The sequence below is a fragment of the Arvicanthis niloticus genome, chromosome 9 (genome assembly GCF_011762505.2).
Source record: "Arvicanthis niloticus isolate mArvNil1 chromosome 9, mArvNil1.pat.X, whole genome shotgun sequence".
NCBI classification, from domain to species: domain Eukaryota; kingdom Metazoa; phylum Chordata; class Mammalia; order Rodentia; family Muridae; genus Arvicanthis; species Arvicanthis niloticus.
This window is the reverse complement of record NC_047666.1, coordinates 45353369-45375744: the sequence shown is the minus strand read 5'-3', so window position 1 is coordinate 45375744 and position 22376 is coordinate 45353369. Positions and strand designations below refer to the sequence as shown.

The following is a 22376-nucleotide window of genomic DNA, read 5'->3' as shown; positions in this document are numbered from 1 at the left end:
TGGGCATAATACAAGGGGCTACCTATGTGTTCTAACACCAATAACATCTCTCCTCTTAACCCTTGTAGCCTGTGAGGAGAAATGAATACGAGCTCATCACATCTATAAACAAAGTTTCTACAAGAACAGGATGAATAGTCTTTGCCCTTTACCTGACTGCAGAAATTTTTTTAGTCTCTCATTTTATGTCATCCACAGAACCCTGATTTCAATGACATTATGTCTATCATATTAAATATTTGTTGTACAGAGTAGGGAATGAGAGACGTGACAGGCATTTATTAAAATGAATTAATCAGAAGTCTGATGTGGGAAGCTTCAGCATTTAGAAAACCTGGGTGAGGGCTGGTCCCAAGGAAAGCTGCTAAGAGGTTTAACAGTTTTCAGGTTAATATAAGGATAGAAAATAAGGAAAGGGGCCGAGGGCTCCCTGTCTGGCTAGCAAAGAGAACATTCATATAGGGAACACTACACGGGACATTTTAAAAGGAAAACCAGCATTGCTTTTAGATTGCGGACTTGATTTTACAGTTCCCCCAATGAGTTCCATGTATGTTTGAGACCTAACCAATACTCAGCAGGTTGAGACAAACAAAGGGTCAGGCCAGTCTTAGGTGGTCACTCTCTTAGTGTGGTCAGTAAGTACATTGACCCTGACCATATTATTACATCATGGACTACATTAAGGTAGAGAACACTGTTGTGGTAAATTTATGGAGTCTTCCAAAGGACTACACCATGAGTGAACGTGTCATAAGAAACATTTAAAAGAAATCTCTCTCTACTCTTCATAACTGCATGGAGGTCCTAAAGCCCATAAGCATCCAAGCCTCTCATTTATAGCTCCAAATGAGGAGAGCTGAGGTAACAGGTGAACGTTCCAGAACTACATTTGCAGAAGCAGAATAAGGTTTATTTCGACAACTGTGCATGCAAAATTAAAGTGATATAGTACCATCAATAAGGAGGCCAACAGATTCCACGAAGAGCCGTGGTGCTTGCAGGTGCTTTGATGTTGTTTTGCCTCCAAGGCAGGATTTCCATTATTATGGAGATGAATTGCCTCTAATTATTGCAATAACATAATTGTTCCCTAGGGCAGAATCCCTAATAACAGAATAGTATCGCTCTGCAGCGACTGTACAGCTATCCTGAGGGCAGGTTTCTCATTAGGAGCACATATATAGACATTCTGCCTCCAGAAGAGAAACAGATCCCCGCAAGCAATAAGCTTCCCCTCCCACAATCGGCCTTCTGGGCAAATATCTGCCATCACTTTTGTCATCTTCAGACCTGGATTTCACACCTTACATACAAGGTGGAGTTTCACAGCCCTGTGCTAGGATTCCCTTCCATGTTTTACATGAATTTCAACGCTCTTAAATGCCTTTGGGAAGGCAGGCAAATTGAGGCCACGATCTGATTTCACCTTGGAGGCAGATGCCAGTGTCTCTAAAAAGACATGTGAACATGATTTTATTCCTATTTGGATTGAGTGTTTTAACAGATTGCTAGCCTTCACGGGTTATACTCTGTAAGGCAGGCAAACCCAAATATGTGTTTCATTTCAAGAAGACATAGTGAAAATTCTAAATGCTTAATGTACTTTAGCTGCCTTCAAAACTGGCCCACAGTGACCTAAACATGTTTTGTCCAAAGTGATGGTAGGCTGCTAAATCAGACATCTCTTGAATAATTTGGTTGAACCTATTTATTTATTTATTTATTTATTTATTTATTTTAGAAGAGATGATTCATTTTATTACTCTTAACTTGGCCCTATCTTTCCAACATTAGGTTCCGTCTTTGCAGATATGCCACACCCTCCCCCTTAACATCCTAGGAGGTAAAGGGGTAAACTATAAAGTTTGGGGAAAAGCAAGGTCGCTTATTTCTCAAACATGCAAATAAGAAGGGCTGCATGGGAAATGAGCAATCCCTCTTTGGCAGTGGCCAAATGTACAGTATCTAGGTTCTTGGGCTCAGTCATAGTCTGCAGTAAGTCATAATAAGCCACTGATTCTGTGAGGTCACCAGATATTATTCAATATATACAGAGGCTCCAACAGTTTGAAGAAGCTGCATACAGTTAGGCATCTGATGCTCTTTGCCTTTCAAGAGCACAGGATCAGGCAGCTTCGGCCTGGTCTTAACAGCTCATCAAGAAAACACTCCTGGACACTGAGTAGAAGGTGTAACGGTAAATTGCTAATACCAGGGCCCGGATGCCCAGGCGAGCCACTGTGGCAGTGTTTTCTGCCACTAGGAAAATTGCACCTGTCTCATAAACTGCCGCTACTCAGGGATCAAATTCTCCCCTGATGGGTCAATACGCTGAGCAAATGGAACATTTCCAGTCTCAGCATTCAAAGTGTCAGTAAGTAGCTCCATCCTGCTGCTCTACCCCAAGCCGTGACCCTCTGAAGATTAGAAGGCACTTGCTCTTTCTTGCATAAATCTATTGCTTTGGCTTATGTTATGTTCTCCTAGCTGTGATTTTATCTTTCTTAGTCTTCTTCTTGTCCTCTTTAACAGCTGGCTTCTTTATCTTCTGTGTAAGTGATGGTTCCCGAGGGCTCCTTCCTTTGACCCACAAAAAGCTCTGACCTCAACATCATTGCTGATGACCTCCTGTCTAGAGCTTCTTACCTGCTGATGATGACGAGTTCGTTGTGTGCATTCCTCAGCTTAGTGTGAGGCTTCCAACTTTCTACTAGGAAATGGCCAGGAAGCACCCAACTGAGTATCTGGTAGGAGTCTAGGTGAAACCGTGTCTGATTGGATCGTGCCCGATCAACATATAGAAGCCCACGCAAAAGATATGGGAAAGTATGAGAAGAAGTCAGACAGATATAAGGAGGACTCACCTGTGCTAACTTGAAGACAGAAGAAAGAGGCCACAAAGTATGGATTGGAGGAGTCCTGAAAAGCCAAAAATGGACTCTCCCCTAAAATCTCAAAAGGAATAGAACCCATGCAGGTGAGACCTTTGATTTGGCCTAGTAAGGCCTATTTTAAAACGTTGGTGCTTTCAACAGTCATATGTTAAATTAGAGTTGCTTAAATCAAGAGCACATTTGCAAACACACACACACACACACACACACACACACACACACGATTATTAACCATGTTTTCCTTCAAACTTCTTTTTAAGAAGATTTAAAAAAAAATTTATGTTTTGTATCTCATTGTTTTGCCTACATGTATGTATATATATTATGTGGGAACCTAGTGCCCATGGAGGCTAGAAGAGAGCATCATATCCCCTGAGCCTGGAGTTATGGATGGCTATGAGTCACCATGTGGATGCTGTGAACTGAATCTGGGATCTCTGCCTAATAAGCATGTACTTCTAACTACAGAGTCATCTCTCCAGGTCCCATTTTTTTTAAATATTCACTATTATATCAAATACATTGTCTTTCTGCTATTTAAGTAGGGAATCCCTGGGGTCATGCTTTACTTTTTTTTTTTCTTGCTTTCTCAATCCTTCTACTTAATATATCAGTTGGGGCCTTAAATTCTAGCCCATACATTTGTCTCCTCTCTTTATTCAAGAGACATTCATTTCATTCAGCCATTCATGATTTCCATCCCAGACTGCTGCTATCCTTGGCCTTCCTGAACTCACCGTCTTCTTTCACTCTGGGTTTTGCTGCTGGTACTGATGAAACAATCTTCCTATAGCATGCACACAGCTGAACATAACTCCACATCAAAATTCTTCAATTCCATCGAGGGTGTTCAGGTCCAAGTCTAAGCTCCTCAGATGTAAACATGAAATCACTTGCTGTCTTTCATTTTTCAGTGTTTCTTTTCAACACTTAATATATCAACTTTATAACCTAGCCCTCAGCGTTACTGAAAAAACTCATATGATCTTGCTCGTGGACCCTGGTAGTAGAATACGAGCATCTTGCGGACTGGTTTTATCTATTTTTCCCTTCTATTCTCAGTGCCAAGCAGTAGGCCTAGTGCATGGTCAAATGCCCAAGGAGTGCTTTATCATTGAACGAGAATGGAGTTGGGTAGTTTTAAGCAGAGCATGTATGCCATTGTTCAGAACCAGGTCTGTGATATTTAGGCTAAAGCTTTGAGACTCTTTTCTGTGCTATTCATTGGCCTACCTATATCTAGTTATTATCTAATAATTTTATATAGTGTATCACTTTCATGTCTATGAGAAAGTGAGGAGGGAGTAGAATGTTCGAATGTGATTATGAATAAGTCTTTATCTACAGTGTTGAGAACGTTGTTAGCATTTTCTCTAAGCTCTACCCCTCAGTTACCTGGCAACAGCCAGGTATGCCTGACTCACTATATAAGGGGCTGCTTGCCCCCTCTGCTCTCTTGCCTTCTTGTTCTCATTCTATTCTCTTGCCTATTGCCCCTTCCCCATCTCATCACATTCCCCTCCCCCCCCGTGCTTATGATCAGTCTTTACTCCTCTACTCCTCTGCTTTCTTTCTCTCCCCTGCTTTTCTCTGTCTTTACTACCCTCTCAACTCCCATCCCCATGGCCTGAATAAACTCTATTTTATACTATATCATCTGTGGCTGGTCCATCAGGGGGAAGAGATGCCTCAGCATGGGCCCCACAGAGGCACCCCTTCCCCCACATCTGACTGCATATCCATCAAACATATTCTTTCTCTCTTTATTTTTATAAAATACAGCAACATTCCATTTGTTTCTTTCCCAACTTCAGTAGCAAGTAAACTATTTCTTCTAGATGAATTTTTCAGACACCCATTCTTGCCTTTTAAACACCAGGCTGTTTTTTAAAATAATTATTTACAGGGAGCAGTTTTCTAAGGTGACTTATGTATTCCCCTGTTTTGCTAATCTAAGTTCACTAGACACAATTTTTCCCTTTAGAGAGGTCACTGAACAATGATGCCCACCCTTCTCTGTGTCAATTAATAAAGGGTTTCTTTTCCTCATGAATGCTACCTTTAATTCAGGGTGATATATTTTGAAGAAAATATTCAAAGAAATGACTGATATGATGCAGGGCAGGGGGTAACAATATCATATGAAGAACATCAGAAAGAAATGATATATTCTAGCTTGGAGAAGATCTAGAAGAGGCAATGAGAGTAGATTTCCAGTAAGTACATTAAGGAGACAAGGGGAGAGAAGTAACCAGGGACTAGATTTGTCAGTACAGCTTCATAATGTAGAACCAAAAGAGAGTAGATGACACTGGGAATATCATTTCTCGTCTAGCTGGTTCTCCATCATTAGAAGTACCTGGGACCTGATGAAGGATAAGTCTTGTGTGGATCCTTGTCCTAGATAAGGGATGGGATTTGTAGGGATTGTAGTAGGAGGCATTTGGCAATGGTGTCTACCCATTCTGAATTCTCAGTTTTTGCAATCATAGCTAGATTTATTTGGTAAACCTTATACATCACTCTCAGTCTAAGGCAGTGGTTCTCAACCTGTGGCTTGTGACCTCCTTGATAAACTTCTTTAAGACTAGCAAAGTTATGTCTATGAAGAAGTAATAAAAACAATTTTATAGTTGGGGGGGGGGTCACCATAACATGAGGAACTGCATTAAAGGGTCATGGCATCAGGAAGGTTGAGGATCATTGGTCTAAGTGGTTGAAGGGGACATTTCTCCATATGCCTTTAAATATAATCATCCAACCCACATCCACCCAATCAGCTCAAAAGATTATCAGATACTCCTTGAGTACACATGATTAAGAGAAGAACCGGGGCCAAGGTAGGTTTAGTTGAGACCTAGTGAATCTGTTCTGGAATGTCTGTGATCACTTGAGATATAGGGCAAACTTATGGCTAATGGTGACCCTCATACTACGAGTAGAAAACAGTTTATTGGAGAGTGGAACCAAGGTAAATAGAGATGCTGAAGAGACATAAACAAGCGTAATAGAGTTCTGATGGTTTCTTGTGAGCTATGCTCAGAGTTACAGTTTACACATCATGTTCTCAAGTAGGCAACCAGAAAATTCACTTTCATGATTAACCTGGTTTGATATTAGTCTAACTTAAAATCATAAGGGTCCATCCCAATGGATATAATGGTTATCCTTTTATTTAAAATTCTAGGAGTTTAGGTTATTAGTGATTCTGCTACTTCTGAATATTGATGTTTTTTGTTACAGCATAAAACCAATCTTATTTGCTTCAAGGGCCTTCTGTTGAAAAGTTAAAAGAAAACAAAATAATCAACTTTATTCAGTTAGTAAGCTTAATTGCTCAATTCATCCAAATGATTGGGACTATTTCCATGGTGACTAGTGGTCCCTCCTGAGGACTGAAATAGTGAAGCTGTTCTAAACATTTGATATCCCTAACGCTAATAGCTTGGCAAACATAAAGAAAATAGGAAACATTCTATGGACATATGGATGTGGTACCTGCTCTAGAGCAAAGCTCAACAATTATTTTACTTTTTCAACTTTAATTTGGATGGTTGGGTTAATATGAGTAAAGCAAAGTTAATATGTTTTAAATTTGTAAACAAATAGAAATAATAATTTTATAATTATACATTTAAAACAATTAACATACTGATGTTAAACCAGTAATTCTAAGGTTCTATCCACTGAACTAATACAACCACTATCATCTGACTTTAAGTAAAAGATTCTGCCTTTGCTTCATGTTCTTCCTTATGCTTTTATGGCAAACTCATGTACGAACAGCTAAGCAGTTGAAACTGGAATTAAATAGCAATTGATAAGCATGGTCTGACCAATTTTTTTTTTAAAAAAATAGGATTTAGGAAGAACAATAATAAAATAGGATGATAGATAATGAGGTTTTGTCTTAGTGTAGTTACATCAGTGCTTTGTAATTAAGGGATTAATAATTTGTATTCAAAGGTTAACGACTCACTGCTTGATTATGAAGAGTCTAGTCTCAATAGAAAATTAAGGCTAATAAGGCAGAATGTTAGAAATTATTACTCAATACTAATTATCCTTTGTATTGGCCCACTATCTCAATCTTCTCCTAAAATATGGATTCAGATTTTTTTCATTCGCAGATAACACATATGATTGATTTTCTTCATTTGTCCACTTAATTATTTTCCATCTTTATTAGAAGAAAAAAGCAGCACTTATTTTTGCCAATGAAGAAACAATAGTTAGGTTTGTTTGATATCTATCTCTTTAAACTGTACGAAGTGTTCAACAGGGCATGTGTCTTACTTGGAGGTTAAAAGATAATTGTTCATACAACCAACTTGTTGCATAGATTCATGGGATTCATTATGAATGTTTTAACATGTTAGAAAGGGTGATCTCTTGTTCTAAGAATCAGAATTTCAAAAAAAAAATCTAGGCATCTTCTTTCTCCCCAAAAATGAAATGGTCCAACACCTGACTTTCATCTACATGTGGTCTACTTGATAATGATGAAAAAAGAGTGCAGCGGAGCCATGAGAACACAGCATCCATATGGAGATGAAGTGCTAATATTGATGCTTGGAGACCAGCCTGTTGACACTGGAGGTGGAGGTGATAAATAGCAGGAACTAAGTAACAGCAGGGAGCATCTTCAGCTGAAATACATTTTCTGTGTCAAAAGAGTGTGGAAGAATCCTTGATGTCTGTTAATGAAACCAACACAACTTGAACAGAGAAAACTTTGTAGTGGAAATAATAAATTGAATTCATATTGCCCTACAGAAACTGACACAATAATATACTATTGTCTAAGAGAAAATTAAGTTAGTTTTGTGGAAATGGTTAAGCTTTAGTGGTACTAAGCTATCCATTAATGCCGTCTAAAATAGTAAGATGGCACGTATAAATAGGTGTGCATAGTTGTTTCTTTTCTTGTAGGAATATAACAAGATTATATTTTTCTTTAAGGTGACATTGGCTTGTTTGGGCTAGTATCAGTAAACATAAAGTTGCTTCATTTCCATTACCTGAAACACTAAAAGGCCATGCATTTGACCCTTTTAATTATGGTAAAGCTACAGAAAGAGCTGGTCTTCTGATGTAATACTGTGGGAGAGCAGAACCACCAACAGATTTTTGCCAGTATGTATTATGAATGAGAAATGGCTTCTGCTGTTTTAGATTGCCATGGCTTCCTATACTAGCATAGTGTATTTTCTATATTGGTCCTCAATAATTTCTCAAACTTTATTCATTCATGGTTTTTATGTGTATTTAAATCTCATTTTATAAAGCATTTTAAGTAGATTTTATTCTCTCTCTCTCTCTCTCTCTCTCTCTCTCTCTCTCTCTCTCTCTCTCTGTCTCTGTCTCTGTGTTACCTGTGTTTGTGTAGGTAGATATGGAGGCCCAAAAAGGGCATTGGATCCCCTGATGCTAGAGTTAAGGAGGCTGTGTGCCACCAGACATCGATGCTGGGTGTGGAAGAGCCTTCTTTAGCATCATGTCATTCTCTTAATGTTATATCCTTAAATCATCTTACTTTTTTATTAATTATTTTATTTATTTACATTCCAAATGTTGCCCCCTCCCTGGTCCCCTCCATGAGTTATTCAGCCCATTTTCCCTCCCTTTTGCTTCTCAGAGAGTGCTCTCTTACCCACCCACTCACTACCACCTCACCCCATTAGCATCTCCCTTCCCTGGGACATCTAGTAGCTACAGGATTAAGTACATCCTTTCCCACTGAGGCCAGACAATATGTAGTGGGAGCCATGGGCCAGCCCATGTCTGCTCTTTGGTTTGTGGTTTAGTCTCTGGGGGCTCTGAGGGGTCTCCTTTAGTTGATACTGTTGTTCTTCCTATGGAGTTGCCATCCACTTCAGCTCCTTTAGTTGTAACTCTTCCATAGGGTTCCCTGACCTCTGTCGAATGTTTGTAAACCTTAAAAAAATGCAGCCTTATTCTAAGCAATGCACATGGTGCTTACTAATTATAATTCAATTATATTTAAAAGTATGTATTCTCTATTAAATGTAATCGCAGACAGCACATTTTGAGAAACACTATGGTAAAGTGGATTGTTCCCTGTGTTTCAGTAAGAAAACCTGTTTTCTAGTACTGTTTTATTGCTAAATGGGCACAATATACGTGTCAAAATATAGCTGAATAATTGTCTTATTGCCCATAGACCAGCAGCGCTATCATGTTTGGTAAGAGAAGCTTCTTTTTGCTTTCTGTTTGGATTCCTACTGATGTAAGCGCTAAGAACAAGTTACTGCTGCATGCTCAGACATAAGTGGGTCATCTATATCATCTCGTCTAAAGTTACAAAAGCATAAAGGAAGAGGGGGTCAGAAAATCCAAAGTGTGCAATATTGCAGAATACCATCCTGTGGGTAAGATACAGCCGCTGCACTCTTTAACTGCAGCAGGTCTACCTGCTTGCTCAAAACCTCCACCACACTTGGGACTGTTAATGTTATATTATAGAAAGGGGTGGGAGTCATGAGGCCCCACTCCTTTAGAAGTTATAGGCTGTTCTGGTTACTGTAGGAGGAGGAAACATTTTCTCCATTGGTGTAGTCACTGGTTCATGCTCTTATAAGGAACCCTAACTGAACTCATTGGGTCACTGAAAAGCAAAAATCAAAATATGAAATTAGAAGGACGATTATGTGTGGAGAGAAAAGAAACCTACGGCAGTGAAAGAGGACAAGAGAGGGTAAGGGGGTGAAGATAATTAAAATAAATAATATGCATGCACAAAAATGTCACAATAAATCTATTATGCATAATTAATACATTAATAACAATAAAACCTATTTGATTTCAATTTACACATTTGTCTTAAAATTTGAATGTCAGCCAGGCAGTGGTGGCGCACGCCTTTAATCCCAGCGCTTAGGAGGCAGAGGCAGACAGATTTCTGAGTTTGAGGCCAGCCTAGTCTATAGAGTGAGTTTCAGGACAGCCAGGGCTATACAGAGAAACCCTGTCTCGAAAAACCAAAAACCAAAAAAAAAAAAAAAAAAAAAAAAAAAAAATTGAATGTCATTTTGGTATCCACTGGACTGCTTGCTTAATGTGAATCAGAAATGGCTAATATGAAGTTAATACATGTGTGGAGACATATATATATATATCTTTGAAACCATACCATTTGTTTATAAAAACTATTAAAATGAACAACATCATCAGTGCAGTGATCTAATTTGTATATGTAAATGTGAAGGTGTACAGGTGTAAAAGGATAGATACACACATTTTAAAATGCTTCCTTATTGGATCTATGAATACTTGCCCTTTAACATCAATTAAAATCATTATGTATACAGCTGGTAAATCCTGTCTTATGGGTGACAAACACAGGCTCATGCATAATTACCCTTTTCCAACAGATCGAATACATTACAGAAAGGGGTAGAGGATATTTTACAGGGGTGACAGCTAAGACAAGGTCTTGGAGATATGTGCTACTTGGTACTCTCTGATGTCAAACTCCAAGTAACCCCTACAAATTTGCATCCTTTAAACAATATGCTTTCTGAATGCAATTCATGTATTATAATAAGCAGAAGCAAATAATTTAGATATTAAAACAAATCTGAAGCCATAAAGAGAGACAAATGAAATAATGAACACTTAAGGAGAACAATTAGCTATAGGCCACCTATGTAGTATGGTAATAGACTGACTTGACTAAGCCAAGGAATTACAATGGGTAGATGCACACAGTAAAAAAATTAGGCTTAAAGTATATTTTAGCTGCTAACCTGAAGGCAACTTTTGAGTACTCTCTGTGCTTGAAAAGCTTCTAGAACCCCAATATTAAGAAGAAACATGGAGGTCAATGTTACCAACTCTTATACCTTGTGGATTTGACTATTTGCTCAGGTATAACAGAAAGACAATTTATCACAAGTTAATAAAATATTTAAAATATTTCAACACAGTACCTTTCATTTTCTCTTAATATTTCTCTTCCCTTTCTCCAGGTGTAGACAGGTCTTGGAGATGCTTTCGGCTTGCACTCAATGACAACTTCACCTCCCACTTTGACAAGTGTTACTCTTTTTAAGAGTGTTCTCGAAAAATCTGGACTTTCGGCTAAAGAAAATATAAAAAAATGTAACAAATTATTATGGGAGGAAGAAGCAACTTTTTTTTCTTTCTGTGATAGTTACTTACCATAGATCATTGGAGACAGGAGCTAAATTTTTTTTTCTGATGGAAAACATGCAGCCTTGTATGTTTTTATGGGTTATTAAAATTTAATTCATGATTTATATATGATAAAGTGCAACTGCTCTATGGATGTATAACTTGATGGATTTTGTATCCTCCACCGTGAAGATCAAGATAGAAACATTCTTAGCCCCCTGTGGAGGAGTCTCTTAAAAAATTTATTCTACCTTCAAATGGACAAAACTTTAAAAATTTAAGAGAAGCAATAGGGAAAGAAACAAAACAAAAAAGCCACATTTGGCAAGTTTCCTGATTATGTACGCTAACGTGGCCCCCTTCTCTGACAGTTACTGCTTTTGGTCTATAACACAGTGTTCTCTCTCCCTCCTTTTCTCCCTCTCTCCCTTGTTATCTTCTTCCCTTCCTCCCTCTCTTGCATCCCTGCTCTGTCTTTCTCTGTCTCTCCCTGTATCCCTCTCCCTCTGTCTCCATCCCTGTCTCTGTCTCTCTCTGTCTCTCTGTCTCTCTCTCTGTCTCTGTCTCTGTCTCTCTCTCTCTCTCTCTCTCTCTCTCTCTCTCTCTCTCTCTCTCGTTTCTGTCTCTCTCGCCTTCTCTGTATTTATCAGGGACTCCTTATATAATTGTCATCTATGAGTCTCTCCTTACAATAAATGGATTGTTCAACTCTTGTCACCAGTACCCAATATAATGCTCATCTTATTTAGAAAAAAATCACTGGCATTCGGTTTAGAAATTTAGAAAACTGTGTTACCCACTCACTTCTATTGTTCTGAAGAATCCACATGGGTATGTTATGCTGTGCTGACATATTAGTAAAATAATTACTAGCTTTCTGAAACAAAACAGCTCATCCTTAGCCTCACATAAAAAAGCAAGCAGCAAGCAAACAAACAAACCAACTGATTAATAAAGCCTTTCTGAAAGATCTCTGTTTTCTTCTGAGTTTATTTAGTTATTTAGCGAGGAGAAATTCTTGAATACCCCAGATGAACTCTTTTCTTTTTGTAATTTGTGCCTTATTTATATTTCTGATTCCTTGCCATGTAACTTCATAGAATGAATCTTTCAGTTCACAGTGAAGAAAACATTTAAATCCAAGCTATAAATGACTTGAGTGTAGACTTCAAGAAAGTATGGATACACATAGATAAGGTGCATATCTGCCTATTTTTAAAACAATTATAAACTTTTTTTTACATGTATGCTGTTTTGCCCACAAGTACATATATGTACCACATGCATTTGGTGACTATAGAGGGCAGAAGACATCGGATCTTCTAGAACTGGAATTACACATGGTAGATATTAAGTCCTGCAAGTGCTGGTAGGCAAGCCTGAGTCCTCTACAAGGACATCAAGTGTTCTTCACTGCTGAGCCACATCTCCTCTTCCTATGGGCCCATTTCTTGAACATATTCACACCATAGCTAGTGATTTTTTTTTTTTAAATGAAGGACTGAATTGAAGCCGGAGCTTCCAGCATTCTACTATAGTGCTGTGTCCTCAGGGCTCTTATAATGCTTTTAATTTTGAGATGAGTCGTACTAAGTTTCCCAGACTGGCTTTGCCAGTGACTGTAAACCAGGAATACCTTAAACTTGTAACTATCCTGTCTCAATCTCCGCCAGTGTGAGGATGATAGGCCTACACTGCAAAGCTTATCTGTAACTAGTGATTTTAAAAATCCAAACTAAGATATAGTGCAAATAACTTGTGACTTTTATTAGAGACTTTCATGGTAGAAATATTTGTCAAAATTGACTAGGTACAAACAAAGATGAGAAGGTTACTCTGTAACATAATATACACTGAAAATGGACACACTGAACTGGTAGCACATATGAGGTTGAAATTAAGTGGACCACTGGGCTGCTGACATTTTGTGATTTGTGTGTGCTTTGAATTCATAAAAATCTCCAATTCAAGGGATACCTTGTGAGTGGTTAACAAAATCGACAGAGTACAAGTCCAGCTGTTTATAATGAAAATTGTATATAATATTGTACTACTAATAATGTATTACCAGTATGATCTACAAAGTTACATCATAAGAGTAAAAGGACAAATTGAACAGATCATTAGGGCAGAGCTATTAAGTACTTAGGGAATAAGATAATAACAAAAAAATTTTGGGGAATATTATGTATGAATAAAATGTTATGCTATAATTAATATATATCCAAGATATATAATAAATCAAATACATAAAAAAATCAAATTTAATTCCCCATTCTCTCTCTCTCTCTCTTTCTCTCTCCTCTCTCTCTCTCTCTCTCTCTCTCTCTCTCTCTCTCTCTCTATGTGTATAAATATAACTAGGTGGAATAAATGAAGTTCAAATTGCAGGAAATTTAAGCACTGCGCACCAGTGTGGTATGTGGCAGAAACTGCATCAGCAGACCATGGGTGAATGAGATTGCCTGCTATCATCTTATTCCACTGACTAGCTATGTTGATCTGCATTGCTAGCCTATTGGTCTAGTTGCTCCAATAGTACATTCATGAACATGTAAAGCAATGACTCTCGGCCTGCCTAATGCTGCAGCCCTTCAATACAGTTGTGGTGACCCCTAACCATCAAATCATTTCTTTGCTACTTCCTAACTGTAATTTTGCTGTTATAAATGGTAACATAAATGTTTGAAAACAGGTTACCTGATATTTAATTCCACATAAAAGGATAATTTGACTCCCAAAGGGGTCATGACCCACAAGTTGAGAACTTTAATGTGAAGCATTTGTACTATATTGATATCTTCTATGTGCATAGCAATTGCACATACGCTATGCTCTGTCATAGCAAAATGTTTTGGCAGAAAAGACTCCTTCTCAAATTAGGTAAACATCCAAACTGACACACACACAAAAAAAAAACCATAAAAATAAAATCAAGTCTTCTGGAGATCTTTTAAAGGGAAAATTTGAAATAATGTTACAAACCCTTTCTCATAAAAAAAATCTCTTCTTACAACTCTTTCTCCACACATGCATTTATCACTCTAGGCAGATATTTTCATCTGTTCAAGAGGAATTCTGCCTCTGCATTCAAAATGAGTTTATATAAATCAAACTGTGTACCACACATGGGTATATTTGTCAAAAAAACTATATATCGCTTTTTACAGAATTTGAAAGTGCAGGGTATCAGACACATGGAAAGCAGAAAACAGCACTAGCTTAACAGGCATTTGTAATGTTCCAGTTAAAGACAGATTACCTTTTGGATATCTTATGATGATCCTGGCTTGAACATCTTTCACTCATAAAAATATAATTTCACACCAAATACTTTCCCGTTGTCTAGTCCATTTGTTTCTGGTGTTATCTAACCCGCAAATGTATCAGTTGTCATCATAAGCCATAGTGATTTCTATGGCAGGACCAATAGAAGCTCTATCACATCTGAACACTGGGTAGGTTTCTTAAAATTCTGCTATTTCAGGATGGCCTTGTGCACTTGAGATGCAGTTTAGCTTATAGAGGGGTGCTTTTCCTAATGATACCCTATATTTACTGATTCAACAAAACACTGGCCTAGCACAGGATCAGAGGAATAGAAAATGGGTCCTTTTGGTCCATTCAGCACCCACAGATTGGTAATTCTGCTAGATGATATTGGTAGGAGCCACAGGAGGGCAGCATTAAGACACAATCTTTGCTCATACTAACCAGTTAGTGCCAAAAGAGCTAAAATTTCAGTGGTTCTCAAAGCTTTGGAATGATAAAACCAACAGATAAATTACCCACAAAAGTGTGGCAGCAGCCAACAGATTCTTGCAGGGGCTCATTTGCTGAACTCAGTGGCCAGTTTTCTCATATGAATTAATTACTAGATGGATGCATCGTGCAGCAGCTTTCTTCCACATGGGAGGTGCAACTTTTAGCTATTTACCAATGGTCTGCGTTAAACAAAACTTATGTTATCTATGAAAAGCTGTGGAAATCCATCTATGCAATTCACAAGTATTTATATTTAATTAATTAAATGATTCTTGGTCACATATCTGAGGTATCTAAAGTGGCCATCAGAATCCTGGAAATCAGAAGTTCTCTCTGTATCTGAGTTACTGTCATTTCTCAAGAGCAGTAATAAAGTGATAATTCCTTACCTGGCTATGCAGTGGCAATAGCATTTGGGAAATCTGAGAGTACAATGCTTTACTACATTACTGAAGAGGAAAGGATAATTCTGCCTGCCTGTTCTGTCACAGCTGGCCTGTAGAAACATCACTGGGAACATTGCCAGTGAAGACTATTAAGGTTGGTGCTTTTGGAAGTTTCTAATTTCATATTATTTTAACCTTTATCTATTATCTTTAGCTATTACCTCACCATCCTATAAAAATACCCAGAGCAAATGCATTAATTCTAATCTTTCACTGAGGAGGTAATGGCAATAACAAACCACAAACCTCAAGGTTCTCCTAGCTTGCTGGCTAAGGGGAGGGAGTGGGAGTGTGGGGGTGTTTCTGGATGTAAAATCTGGCCTCCCTGACTAGGAAGATATACACAAAGAGATACTTAACCCAAAACTGAAGGAGAAGTTTTTTTTTTCTCATCAGCATGATGTATTATTTCCAATATCTCTGATACCTGCATTCTATCTCTTTAACTTTGGGCTGATTCACTCATAACGTCTTTGTTTCCTAAGGTCCTAATAACTCCTGGTTCTTTGTGTGAGGTATTATAAAGCATAAAAACCATAATATTTACAGTTGCAGTTATTTGGTGGACTAAGAAAAAAATACACATGTTAAACAAAAAGTATTAGTGGTGGTTAAGTGTTGTTAACAAAATTTAGAATCACTTGGGATATGGGCCTCTGGATATGCCTATTTGGGATTATTCTGCTTATTTATTTAGTATGAGAAGTGCAATCTTAATTGTAGGTGGGAGCATTCTTTGGGCGAGGCTGTATAAACTTCAGAAAGTGATCTAAGCACTAGCATATATGCATTCACTTGTTACTCTCTGAATGTTGACATAGATGCAATGTAACCACTTGTCTCACACTCCTGCCACGGTAACTTCAGTGAAGTGATGGACTTCTACACACAGTGATGGACAGCTACACACAGTGATGAACAGCTATACACAGTGAGGGACAGCTATACACAGTGATGGACAGCTACACACAGTGATGGACAGCTACACACAGTGATGGGCAGCTACACACAGTGATGGACAGCTACACACAGTGATGGACAGCTACACACAGTGAGGGACAGCTACACACAGTGATGGACAGCTACACACAGAGATGGACAGCTACACACAGAGATGGACAGCTACACACAGTGATGGACAGCTACAAACAGTGATGGACAGCTACAAACAGTGATGGGCAGCTACAGTGATGGGCAGCTACACACAGTGAGGGACAGCTACACAAAGTGATGGACAGCTACACACAGTGATGAACAGCTATACACAGTGATGGGCAGCTACACACAGTGATGGACAACTATACACAGAGATGGACAGCTACACACAGAGATGGACAGCTACACACAGTGATGGGCAGCTACACACAGTGATGGACAGCTACACACAGTGATGGGCAGCTACACACAGTGATGGACAGCTACACACAGTGATGGACAACTACACACAGTGATGGGCAGCTACACACAGAGATGGGCAGCTACACACAGTAATGGACAGCTACACACAGTGATGGACAACTACACACAGTGATGGGCAGCTACACACAGTGATGGACAGCTACACACAGTGATGGACAACTACACACAGTGATGGGCAGCTACACACAGAGATGGACAGCTACACACAGTGAAGGACAGCTAACTACAACAATTGAGAATGAACTCTTTTTTTCCTAAGTTGCTTGTATCAGTATATTTTACAGCAGCTTGTGAAGAAGCTACAGCAGTACTTTACATGGTATTTTTACATGGTACCTGTTCCAGAGTAAGAAGCTTACACTTCTCTCCCTCCATTATTATTTCCAATACAGTAATAACTTCTACCAAAGGCACTGGGGGACTTGTATACAATAAAATTTCTTATAATCAGAGAGCTACATCTTTGTTTAAAACAAACACCCCATTTTATTTGTAAATAATTGTAGAGTTGCTCACAGGGACTTGTAAGCATAGAAAACTTCATTGTGTCCATCCCTGCACTTCTCCAGTGATTGAGTGGCAGGCAACAGATAGCAGAATAAGGAAGCCGATCATTAGGTATATACCAATCTCTTACATAGATTTACATATATACTATGGAGGTCAAGATAAAGAAATGGCTGCAAAAACATCCTTTTCCTCTGCAGTCCTATTCTGCCCTCTTGACTAAAACACCCTTAATCCTTGGGAACAACTGATTTCTTTGTGTGTTTTCCCATATTGAGACTACTTTAAACATGGAGAGAATCAGAGAGATACCTTCTGGTATCTTTTTTCTTTTTTCCAGTCAACTACATAGTGTGCACCTAAACAGAATCTCTGTATTATTGAGTGGTAAACCCTAGTGTGGATATGAAGTAGCACTTTAATGTAGGCATTACAGGGTTTATGGTGACTGCTAAATAGCTTTTTTGCAGAGACACCATTTCAAGATCTCTCAATGATTTCTCTGCCAATGGGTTGAATCAGACATAACAGTTTTCCTTTTTACCATTGCCTACCTATACCCCTGATGGGACAAGTTGCCTTGCCCCAAGTTTTTAGACGTTGTGGAACAGAGAATCAAAAAGAGAAGTTATAATGTCTCTTGTACTGTTCTTAAATGTGACCAGTTATTCGGACTCAATCATGTACTGGTCTAGAAATTAATCCAATATTGGAAATAATAGTCTTCATTTGGAAGTCTGGTTCTAGACATTTTCAGAGACATATTTGTAAGTTAGCTGCAGTTCACTATGATGTTATGTTAGCAAGAGATAAAGTTGGGGCAGGATCTGGATTTCAAACAGGTGTTAGCACATGTGTTAAGGCCCTTTTAATTGTCAAGTTAAAATTACTTTTCTTTCTTTCTTCCACAGTATTTAATGTAAGTTGCATTGATTGTATGCCGCCTTCTTCTTCTTCTTCTTCTTCTTCTTCTTCTTCTTCTTCTTCTTCTTCTTCTTCTTCTTCTTCTTCTTCTTCTTCTTCTTCTTCTTCTTCTTCTTGATTGTACACCTTCTAATTGTGTTAATGTGTTCAAATCTGGCATGTCAGTTACGAAGGTCTATCAACCAGCTTTTGTTTTATTGCTGTGATTATCACATAACCTTGGCATTCTAAAATTAGCTTGTAAGTACTGGAAGAAATGAGTCAGGGTTCAAGCAGAAGCAAGAGGGTAGTGGGCTTGATTATTGTTGGTATAACAGTTTTGTTTACATTAATTGCTAGCACCACTGCTTCTGCAATTGCTTTGACAAAAGAAGTTAAGACAGCTGCTTTTGTTAATCATTTAGTAAAAAATGTTACTAATGTGTGAATATACAAGAGGATTTAGGTAGGCATTTGGAAGAAGAGACTGATGCTCTTTATCCTATTCAAATTATTGGAAGGATGTTCAGAATTTAAGAGTAAGGAGCCATCTCAAGTGTCATGACAAATACCACTGGATTCATGTTAATTCTAAAATTTACAGTGGTAGTCATTATAATTAGGAAGAAGCTTAAAGACACTTGTAGTGTATTTGACATAATTCTAATACCTCTCTTGATGTTTTAACTTTACATAGTGAGCTTATGAATTTCAAAAATGCTGCTCTGCTGAGTGTTGATGTGATAGATACTGCTGATAAAATTACCCATGGCCTGAGGTCAGTATTTTTATTTTGGTCAAGCTTCAAGAATGGCATATATAGCTTGATCACGATAGTCTTTTTTATCCTGCGAATACTTTTATTCCTTCCCATTGTGTTGAAGCTTGTCTATAAAAACATCAACATGTCAGCAGCCAGAGTACATGGCTTAACCTAAAAATGGACCCCCAGAAAAAGTTGTTAAATTAACAAGCTGGCAAGCCAAGGACAGGTAAGATTCTGCACAGAGCCTTATCAACCTAAGACATAAGTGCATTGCTTTTAATAATGAATATTCCATGATGAGTAAGGAAGGCATTCTTGTCAGAATGACCTAAGACATGCTCAGTCGTGTTAATAAGATAAAAAGGGGAGAGGAGGAGAGCCTTTGGGGCTGCTTGGCAAGAATCTGACATGGGCCAAGGACAAGAAAATGAGCTGCTTGGAAGGAATCTGACACTGGCCAAGGACAAGGAAGTAGGCTTCAGGCAGGAATCCAATATTAGGCTAGAACAAAGAAATAATTTCAGGTAGGAATCTAAATATTAGGCTAGAACAAAGAAGTAATTTCAGACAGGAATCTAAATTTTTGGCTAGAACAAGGAAGTAGGCTTTAGACATGAAAATGACTTGGATGTAGACAGGGAAGTTGGCTCAGATATTTTGGTCATCCTGATAAGCCTTTAGAAACAATGATCACCGGAGTGTTCACAGAATTTTGTTTTTTTGCCTTGATTGTTCTTTGACTATTTGTGTTTTTGTCTTGTTTGTTCCTTGACTATTTGCATCTATTGTATTGTAGTCCCTCAACCTATAACTGACCTTAATACTTGCATGTAATTAAAATGGTATAAAACAAAATGGAGGAGGGGGGATTTGATAGGGAGTTTCTAGGGAGGGGAAATGGGGAAAGGGGATGACATCCGAAATGTAAATAATTTTTTTAAAAAAGGTTTGAAGATTCAAAGACTAATTGCATAAATATAGTAAGAATCTATTTCTTATTTCAGGGAGAATACTTTAACTCTGCTTTAGAATATTCTTGCTCATACATTCATTAGCACAGTACTTTAAATTATTCCTATGTAATTTCTTAGTAGGGTTTAAACCACTAAACTCTTGTTAATCTCCTTTGACCATCTACATAAAGATAAAAAGACGTTATGCATTTTAAAACTGGTAATTGCATTGACCTTCTTGTATCTGCTCAAATGATATTTCATTGCACTTAGCAACATATCCTTAACTCTTATATAAACCCATAGCAAAAATATATATTGCTACAATGTCATACATTATTATAAGTAACTTTATTTTGTGAGAGAAATATTTCCTGAAAGAATAGAAGAGAGCCTCTCATGAGGAACAATATGGATTATAAAACTCTAATGGTTAATAAATGATAGTTTTTACTTTTAGTTCTTATTAGATCACTATTTGCTTGTTTTTAAAAACAGGACCTCATATACCACCAGCTGGTCCTGAACTCACAATATAGTTGAAAATTACCTTGAAACTCTAATTCTTCTACCTTCATCTGCCCAATGATGAAGTTACAGATGATATGACCGTGTTCACTTTGTGTGTTACTGGGAATTGAATCCATGGCTTCATGTATACTAGGCTAACTACTAATTAAGCTATATCTCTATCCCCATTACCTCTGTTAGGGTAACAATTTGTATCATATAGCCATGTAATCAGGAATAGTACTTTATATGAAGTACTATGTATATGTTGCTTTGATGCTTTTCTTAGGTTTAGATCATTTCCTTCTCATGGTGCTTTGCCTAGGTCATATAACCCTTTCTTCCCTGGTGATATGGGTATAGATTACTTCTTTAAAATACCAAGCCAGGGCATTAGACACTTGAAAACATGAAGAGTTAGACCTGGAATAAACTGAGCATACAGAGCATATAATAAAAGCACCTAATAAAAGAATTAGCTAACAATTACTATCTGAGATTTTTATACTCAACAAATCACCTGAACATAAGATATGTTCAATATCTTAAACAACAAAATAATATACCAAGGAACTTGATTTGTGGCATCTGCTGTTTTCTGTGGTATAAATAGTGCACCTTTGTTGATTTTTACACAAAATCACCAACGACAAACTTGAGATGTACAGAATTAGCTCCTGTCAGTATGAACCAGCACCAACACCCCACTGGCTTTGTTCCCTTTCCCCGAAGCACAACCTAGCAAATAGCAACAGCCTACAGGGGACAGGGTGCATGGACCCTGGAGCTGTCAGTTTGCTGAACCCATGCCTTACTCTGAAGCTGTAGCATGTTTTTATTTTGTTTGTTTGTTTCTGTTTGAATCATTTTCTAGGTATACCCACAAGTGGATTCAGTATTAAAAAGGCAAGAGCATCAACACTTTCCCACTTTCCTTAGTGGGTTCACTTTATTTAACAATTCTATTTCCTAGACTTCACGAATTAAGGTATGACTGGTTTTAAGTGCTACTGTTTCCATGGGAACATATCATAATGCAGAAGAGATGTATGTGGAACACATAGCAGAGGCATACTCCTGGTTATCACACTTCTTCACCAAGGCATCAGAAATATTGCTCAGGCAGCTGGTATGTTACTTGCCCTTGGCCAAGTTGGTTTTCACTCACTCTTAAAAGACTTCATTATGGAACATGTGGCTTACTCAAAAGACAAATCAATTGCTTTAAGAATCTTATGAGCCACACTTTCCTGAGAGTAGAAGAGTAACAAATGTTGTGGCCTGGTTGTAATAAATACAGCATATCTGGTTAAAAAACCTTTCTTCCAGGGCAGAGTAATTTTTTTTTGTCTTGGTTTATGTTGTACTCGTGCATAATGGGACTGGGAATATAGATTATTTGAACATGGGTGGTTATATCCAGAGAAGAACCTTGTCCTGCTTTTTATGAAGAAGAAAGGTACCCACTGTGATGGCTTACACTGGAAATTAAAGGAATCTAGACCCCAGACTTGGCATCACTGCCATGTCAGCTAACTCACATTAATCATGTGAATGAGATTTTTAAGGTCATATGCTCTTGAATGCACCCATCATAAGTGAGACCTGGAAATTTTATAATATTTTCCCTAGTCATCTGTTCCTTGGAACATAAGAATTAGCACCAACAGACAGCAAAAGGCACTTATTTTAGTCTTTTTCTCAGACCTGATATGAGACTTTGACTTTAACATCTCAAAGTAGTTCATACATGTAATAAAGATTAACATCTACTATTATATCTTCAATTTTTATTATGGTAAGAATCATATGTCATGAAATTTACCCTCTTAGCTGTTTTCCATATATGTTGTTAACTATATGTGATACTATCCAGTGGGTTGCTATTACTTTCTCATTTTGCAGAACTGAAGATTTATACACCCATTAATTAATGACTCCTGCTTTCCCCACTTTCTGATCCATTTATACCTCTGCTTTGTGCTACTATAAGTTCAACTTGTCTAGGTGCATCGTGTAATAGAAATGAACAGAATTCCCTTCATGGAATGAT

The 22376-nt window shown here is 37.8% G+C and overlaps 1 protein-coding gene across 3 annotated transcripts in view; it reads right to left on the bottom strand.

The window, feature by feature from the left end:
- Cntn4 (contactin 4) overlaps positions 1-22376 on the bottom strand; it is a 904382-nt gene that overhangs the window by 131795 nt on the left and 750211 nt on the right. For all 3 annotated transcript variants that reach the window (XM_076940198.1, XM_076940197.1, XM_034511644.2), the window contains one exon: positions 10850-11000. In XM_076940198.1, coding sequence (XP_076796313.1) covers positions 10850-11000 — 151 coding nt within the window. The remainder of the gene's footprint in view (positions 1-10849; positions 11001-22376) is intronic.